Consider the following 8120-nt stretch of genomic DNA (forward strand, 5'->3'; position numbering starts at 1 on the left):
TTTGGCCTGAATGACAAGCGTCACGTCTGGAGGAAACCTGGCACTATCCCTATGGTGAAGCATGGTGGTGGCAGCATCATGCTGTGGGGATATTTTTCAGCGGCAGGGACTAGGAGACTAGTCAGGATCGAGGGAAAGATGAACTGAGCAAACTACAGAGAGATCCTTGATGAAAACCTGCTCCAGAGCACTCAAGACCTCAGACTGGGGCGAAAGTTCGCCTTGCAACAGGACAAATACCCTAAGCACACAGCCAAGACAACGCAGGAGTGGCTTCGGGACAAATCTCTGAATGTCCTTGAGTGGCCCAGCCAGAGCCCGGACTTGAACCCGATCGAACATGGGAGAAAATGGGAGAAACTTCCCAAATACAGGTGTGCCAAGCTTGTAGCGTCATACCCAAGAAGAATGCCAAAGGTGCTTCAACAAAGTACTGAGTAAAGGGTCTGAATACTTATGTAAGACATTATAAGAAATTTGCTAACATTTATAAAAACCTTTTTTGCTTTGTCAATGGGGAATTGTGTGTAGGTTGATGAGGGGGGAATTAAAAAATCTATATACATTTTACAATAAGGCTGTAAAGTAACAAAATGTGGAAAAATACATGGTATAACACATGGTAATTCTGACTGCCTCGAATACTGTTTGGTTTCATAAAGATCAAGGTTTAGAGTGAAGCTAACATGATGAGGCAGATGAGGCGCACCAGTAGTAACTACCAATTACGAACAACCCAGGCAAAATAGTTGTTGGCTTTGATATCATTATCAAAAAATGTATGCTGTCCCAGGGCAGATGATTGGACACATCTAATGTGGGTGATTATTGGATAAACAGGCATAGTTGTAAAGGTTCCATTTTGACCCATTTCTATCAGTTATTTTTCTGGATGCTACAAACAGTTCATAGACCTCAATTCTCATCTCTCAAAATGCATCCCATGCATGACAAGGGTGAAATTGTATATTTCATGCACCGGATGATAATATGAACGTTGTTGAGGGAAGACTGCATAATTTAGTTCACTGTCCAAGTTGGATGAATATACTGTAGAGAACAGAAATAGTGACAGTTCATTCCAGGGGTGGTTGTCAACAACAGGGACACGGAGGCTTCAGGCAGTGTTAACTAAGCTATTTAAACACAGCCTGCCCTCATAATAGGCTACATTAACATAAAACAAACAGACTAATCAATTGTAGGTGTGAATCAATATATCACATGGTCAACACTTGTTCAAGGTGAGATGCCTAAAATAGCATACACGAGATTTGAATACATTGCAATGCAAGTCCTACCATTTTTATATTAGTTGAGGGGTGTATTCTTTCTCACGTTTTTATATTTTGGGTGTGGAGAAGAGGGGTGGACTATTACCTCAGAGGATGTGATGATTTTCATGTGAAAAAGTTAAATGTATCATTTTTTTCCAGAGTGCTGATGACATTATGTCGTTACAGTTGATTCTAAACGAAGCAGACGCACCGTAATCGGTTTCCCTGCTATTTTGACCACCTTGTGAATAATAACGGTCCTCCGTTTTAACATGGTAAACGCGTTCACTCACTCTCCATCTTTCGACGACACGAAACACTTGGAAGCCGATTAATTATTGATCACGTTTGGACAGTATCGGTATCCATGCAGTGTAACGCCTTTTGGAACTGTAACTGGGTAAGATGTGTCCATTCAATTTAATTTATTTTGTATCTGTATTGCATTAAATTACATTACATTTATCAGACGTTCGTGGGTGAGTGGAGGACACTTGCAAATGTTAAAAGTCGAGGTGCTTATTATCTTTAGGTTGATTGTCATATATAATCGTATGTTATGCCCCTTGATAGTTGCGTATTAGTTGAAGGGGCTAAATTGCAGGCTATTTGCTAAGAAATGCCAAGGAAGTTGTCTCCGTGTATATTATAAAAGTTAAGTGTAGTGACAGGTCAACCGAGGATTCCTTTTTATGTTCATGGTAAATGTAGTAGTCAGGGTAACACCATACAAACGGCAGTTTTTGCAGGTGCGATCAAGAAGAAAAAACAGGATTCGTCTCTGTGTGTGTGTGTGTGTGTGTGCGCGCGCGCGCGTGTGTGTGAGCGAGTGGGAGACGGGGAGGAGGCAGGGAGATAGCGTGCGCGTGTGTGTGTGTGAGAGAGAGGGAGAGAGACAATCCTCCAGGGAGACCGAATAAGCAACTTTGTTACCAGGCATAGCGTTGTCTCCTCTGGCACAGCACGTTATGAAAAGAGAAAGGCATTTGGCAGTTATGGTTGATCAGCGTTTATTTGTAACCTCCTTTAGTGCATTACTGACGGCTAACCTGTTCATAACAAATAGGCATCTTAGAACATTTGCAAGTCATACAATGGAACGTACGTTGTCATACCTAACAAGGAACCTTATTTACCAGTGAGTGAGGTAAGAATTTCTAAATATGATTATCCTATGTAGACACGATGTGGGAGTGTTTGCATTGGTGCTGAGGCTACATTTCTGTGGCAATAGTCATCATAGTTGTTTTTAGACATACGTGTATACATTGTTTCAGCCTGGTCTCATAGACTAGACATATCAAAGTAAAAGTAAATGCAGGATACTCAAATTAGTATGATATGTTATGTTTGGTATGGTATGGTTACATAAGACAGAAGGTCACTTAAGGGAGGGTAGTTGTTCAGGGTGGATATTTTTATTTAACTTTTATTTAACTAGGCAAGTCAGTTAAGAACAAATTCTTATTTACAATGATGGCCTAGGAACAGTGCCTTGTTCAGGGGCAGAACGACAGATTTTTACCTTGTCAGCTCAGGGATTCAATCTAACAACCTTTCAGCTACTGGCCCAACGCTCTAACCACTAGGCTACCTGCCACCCCGGATGGGTGGGCGTATAACGTGAATGTCTAGCAACCGAATGGTTGCACATTCAAATCTCATCACAGACAATTTTAGCAACTTTGCAACTACTTACTACTTGTTAGCTACTTTGCAACTACTTATAATGTTAGCTAACCCTTCCCCCTAACTTTAAAACCCTTTAACCTTACTCTTAACCTTACTCTTAACCCTAACCTTAACCCCTAGCCTAGCTGACCTTAGCCACCTAGCTGACCTTAGCCACCTAGCTGACGTTAGCCACAACAAATCAGAATTCACAACATGTCATACTTTTTCCAAATTCATAATATATTGTACGAATTGCATTTTTTAACATATCATACAAAATTAATACATACTATACAAAATGTAACATATCATACTAATTGCAGTGTCCCGGATTTAGTTTTACTAGGTTACGTCTACCCCTGAGTCCAGGTTGATTGTTTTGATTATGGCTTTTGAAAATCAAGGCTATTTAATTGTATCTGACTTTTAAAAGATAACTGAATAATTAATGTTTTTGTTTTCACACTGGGCTAAAGTATAGCCTATTGGTTTGACTTTGTTTATTATTCACCTCATTGTTATGCCACTTACTGGATGTAACTGGAGTGTAATTAATGTCAATTTTTTCATTAAGAGTCCTGCTCTATTTTAGTTTGGGTCATTCTGTGGCAGCCAGTAGTTACCCTTGGGCAGGGGCTATTCCTGAGCATTATAATTACAGGCTGTTTGAGGACTCATAAGAATGGAGTTGTTTAAGTATGTTTCATCATATGACCTGTATATCTTCTTCCTCTAGATGACAGTGCATACTTCGGCGGCCCAACAGTGTGAGTTTGGCCATTGACACAGGAAAATGCATCTCTGGATTGTAATTATATTGTTGGTGGCTACATCGGTGGGCATCGTTGAAATGTTTGACAATTATGGAGAGATATGTCGAAGATTGTGTGCCTGTGAGGAGAAAGAGGGGATACTGACAGTAAGCTGTGAAAGTAGAGGAATTGTCGATCTCTCTGAAGTAAGCCATGTGTACTTCACAACGTATAATTTACTGCTCACAGGGAACCTTTTGAAAAGGCTCTCCGCCAATGACTTTGTTGAATACAATGGGCTTACAATATTGCATCTCGGCAACAATGACATATCCGACGTTGAATCAGGAGCTTTTAATGGACTTCAGGGATTAAAAAGATTACATCTCAACAATAACAAAATCGATGCCTTGAAGAAAGATTTTTTTGTTGGCCTTGAAAGTCTGGAATATCTTCAACTAGACTACAATTACATCACCCATGTCGAGCCAAACGCCTTCAGCAAACTGCGTCATCTGGACGTCCTGATTTTAAATGACAACTTAATTTCTACTCTTCCCACTAACATTTTCCAATATGTCCCTTTGACTCACCTTGACCTGAGGGGGAATCAACTGAAACTGCTCCCATATTCGGGTGTTTTGGAACACATGGACAGTGTTGTGGAATTACAACTAGAGGAGAACCCATGGAACTGCTCTTGTGAGCTGATTGCTCTAAAGGCCTGGCTTGAGAGCATATCCTACACCGCTTTAGTGGGTGATGTGGTCTGTGAGTTTCCATTCCGGCTTCATGGGAGAGATCTTGATGAGGTCTCTAAACCAGAACTGTGTCCCAGGAGAGCTATTGCAGAGTATGAGATGCGTCCCCAAGCACATCAGACCACTGATGCATACTTTAGGACCACACCAGCCTCAGTCACAGCCTCATTCCCATCCTCTGCCATCTTACGGTCCTCGTCAAGGCCCACCAAGGGACCTCGCCAGTCAGGCAAACTAAAGTCAAAACCCACGTCTCGCATCCCCTCCAATAAACCACAAAACTACGGTCAAATCGTTTCATATCAAACCAAATCCCCTGTGCCTTTGGACTGTCCTACTGCCTGTACTTGCAATCTCCAAATTTCAGACCTCGGTCTGAATGTCAACTGCCAAGAGAGAAAGATTGAGCACATCTCTGACTTAAATCCCAAACCCTACAATCCCAAAAAGATGTATCTCACAGGGAATTATATCCCTGTGGTGCGGAGATCAGATTTCATTGAAGCGACTGGATTAGATTTGCTTCACCTTGGCAACAATCGGATTGCTCACATCCATGACAGAGCCTTTGGGGATTTAACACAGTTACGCAGGCTGTACCTGAATGGGAATTTGATAGACCGCCTCACAGTCGATATGTTCTATGGATTGGAGAGCCTGCAGTTCTTATATTTAGAATACAATGTCATTAGAGAAATCGTGTCAAACACCTTTCAGCATGTCCCCAACATTCAGCTGCTCTTCCTGAATAATAACCTCTTGAAGACCTTACCCGGGGAAATCTTTAATGGGTTGAAATTGGCCAGACTAAATCTTCGCAATAATCACCTCCGCAATCTGCCTGTCAGTGGCGTGTTGGATCAGCTGACATCACTGGTGCAGGTAGACTTGTTCGAGAACCCGTGGGACTGCCGCTGTTCAATTGTAGAGATGAAGATGTGGCTGGAACAGCTCAGCACAGGCACGGTTGTGAACAATGTCATCTGTGGCTCCCCTAAAAGACTGTTTGGGGAGGATATGCGATACATTAAGACAAGTAATTTCTGTCCCAATAACTCCGATATCCTTGCCTCCTTGATCCCACCCTCTGAAGAAACCATTCCCGGCAGCACTATCACCATAGAAACATCATTAGATGACGACACACATATCAACAGTGTTCCTCTATCTGTTATGATCCTTGCCCTGCTCCTGATGTTCATTGTTTCAGTGTTTGTCGCTGCAGGACTGTTTGCGGCTGTGAAGAAGAGACGTCAAAAGACTCTAAATGAGCAGAATAACTCCATGAACGCGTGCATTAGTTCGTTGAACATGGAGTACGGTCTTTACAAAAAGGGATCCGTTCCAAAAGTCAGGACGTCTGCAGGGCATGTGTATGAGTACATCCCCCCTCCCACAGAACACACATGCAAGAGTACCATCTATAGCCCAAGCCAGAGCAAGTCAGTGGATGGGTACAGAGACTTTGATGAGTTGAATGGGGCGTTTTTGAATAAGCACTCGGATGAAGAGGAGGGTAGTAACGCAATAAGCTCTGAATACAGTATTAGCACTCCAGAGCCACTCAACAAACATTCCCCCTTACAAGACAATCATCAGTATTACTACAGAGATGTAGAACCCGACAAGCCGTCATCTTACAGCAATGCTTTACCTTGCAGGCATACTGCCCATTCATCAAATCAGTATACGTCCGACTTCGATATCAGACACCAATACATGCACCCAGAAAGAATACAACAGACAATATTATATTGCACAGCACCAAGTACTGTTTATGTTGAGCCTAACAGGAGCGAGTACTGGGAACTGAAAGCCAAGCTTCATATTGATCCCGACTACCTTGAAGTTCTTGAGAAACGTACAACGTTCACCCAGTTTTGAATGACTTAATGTTTTCCCTTAAAAGGTTGAATCATTGCTATGTTTGTTGCATTGGCACACAGTGCTCATGTTACATTTTAGCATTTTACACTGATTTCTATCTTTTGAAACTACAGTATACAGATATGCAGATGCTTTCCCTTAACAACATAAAAAATATGTATTTTGTCTTTATATATCCTCAATACAGCTTGTTGCTACAGTAGCTAGTTTATTGTTTGTCAATTTCAGTCTTTGCTTTGAGAAAAATTGTATTTGAGGTTATCCAATTCCTTTGCCAACAACTCTATGTAAATCAGTGATGGGGGAAAAAATATATAGTAAAAATGATTTTGGATGATATATATCCAAGTATCGATTTGTAAAATCGAGGGTAGCGCTAGCGCTTGTCGGCTGACCCTTCGAACAAAACTCTGCTATTTTTCATCCTAGAGCTTGTTCTCCATCTTCTTTTTAAATAGTGAGTCAACATGTTTTCAGCACTTTTATTTCCATGACTGATCAACTCTCATTTTCTAATGTTCTCTCTTGTCTCTCTGCAGCAGACATATAGTGAGCAATATGTTTGGAACATTAAATTGCAATAAAATTGCAGTATTGAATCGCAATCCATATCGAATCGGTACTTAAGTATCGTGATAATATCGTATCGTGAGGTCGCCGGCAATCCCCAGCCCTAATGTAAATATGCAGTTCATGTATGCTTGTTGCACTTTTTCAAAAAGGGAGGTTCATCTGGCTTCTGTGTGCATATGGGTATTCATGAAACAAACAAAAAAACAATGTTTTTAAAAGATAAATGGAAAATCCATACTTCATAATTCCTGGGCAGTTTTGAGGTGGAACAGTATGCTCATATCATTTTTTTCAAATGGTCTATTTTTATACAAGTATTTGGAAATGTAATTCTTCTTCTGTTTTTGTTTTATTACTTTGCACACAATGCACTGATTGACCCGAACAGGTCAACAACGGATATGATGTCACTTTCTTATATATATTTCGTAAGTCGTAGACTGTGTAAATAACCATGGCTCTAGCCATATGTAAAATGATTGCAGACATGCAACCACTGCATTCTGAAGGAAAGTTATAAGGCATTTTGCACTATAGATGCATAATGCCACTTTTTTTCCCAGGATGGAGACAATCCTCAATTTCCCTATTTTTATCTTTAGGGATACAAAATCAGTATTCAGAATATCATTGTCAACAAATAAACAGCAAATTCATACAGTATGTATCCATATTATCGCTGGAAATAGCTCTATATACAATGGATTGGATGCAAAATAACTTCTGGTGACTGCCACTTTTATACGTTTGATCACTCAAAATATTTTTTTGACATTCATACATTTGTTTGGTATTACTAAGGAATCTTCTAATTCAAATTCATTGTTAGACATACACATTTTCAGGTATGGTCCTTTCACTGTGGTACGTACGGTGGTACGGTGTCTATTCAAAGCATTGACAACGAATTGTGCAAACATTCGTAAATGTAATGAGATTTGCCAGTCTCTATGTGTTGGTCTCTAGTTCCAAGGTCACCACTGCCATGTTGTGTTGTTGGCATTTCCTACAACTTGTGAGGAGATTATGTCAGAGGTTGCTCAGTATGTGCTGAAAAACAGACTGGGTTTCAGAAATAATACATTCTAACCCATTTTTGGGCCATTCTTTTTTTATCAAAAACACAAAGAAAAGTCTGTCCCTATTACAATGCATTGCACTAGATTAACATGTTAATAATATTGACATGTTAATCC

At 40.5% G+C, this 8120-nt stretch overlaps 1 protein-coding gene across 1 annotated transcript; it reads left to right on the plus strand.

Annotated features, from left to right (window-relative positions):
• Positions 1 to 3801: 3801 nt before the first annotated feature.
• Positions 3802 to 6348, plus strand: LOC120064002 (SLIT and NTRK-like protein 5). The gene has a single exon (XM_039014312.1). The coding sequence runs from the start codon at positions 3802 to 3804 to the stop codon at positions 6346 to 6348; it is 2547 nt and encodes an 848-aa protein (XP_038870240.1).
• The last annotated feature ends 1772 nt before the right edge of the window (positions 6349 to 8120 follow it).

This window comes from Salvelinus namaycush, chromosome 19 (assembly GCF_016432855.1).
Source record: "Salvelinus namaycush isolate Seneca chromosome 19, SaNama_1.0, whole genome shotgun sequence".
Taxonomy (NCBI): domain Eukaryota; kingdom Metazoa; phylum Chordata; class Actinopteri; order Salmoniformes; family Salmonidae; genus Salvelinus; species Salvelinus namaycush.

Excerpts from the sequence above, each read along its gene's own strand:
- LOC120064002 (XM_039014312.1), top strand. The coding sequence starts at position 3,802 with ATGTTTGACAATTATGGAGAGATATGTCGAAGATTGTGTGCCTGTGAG.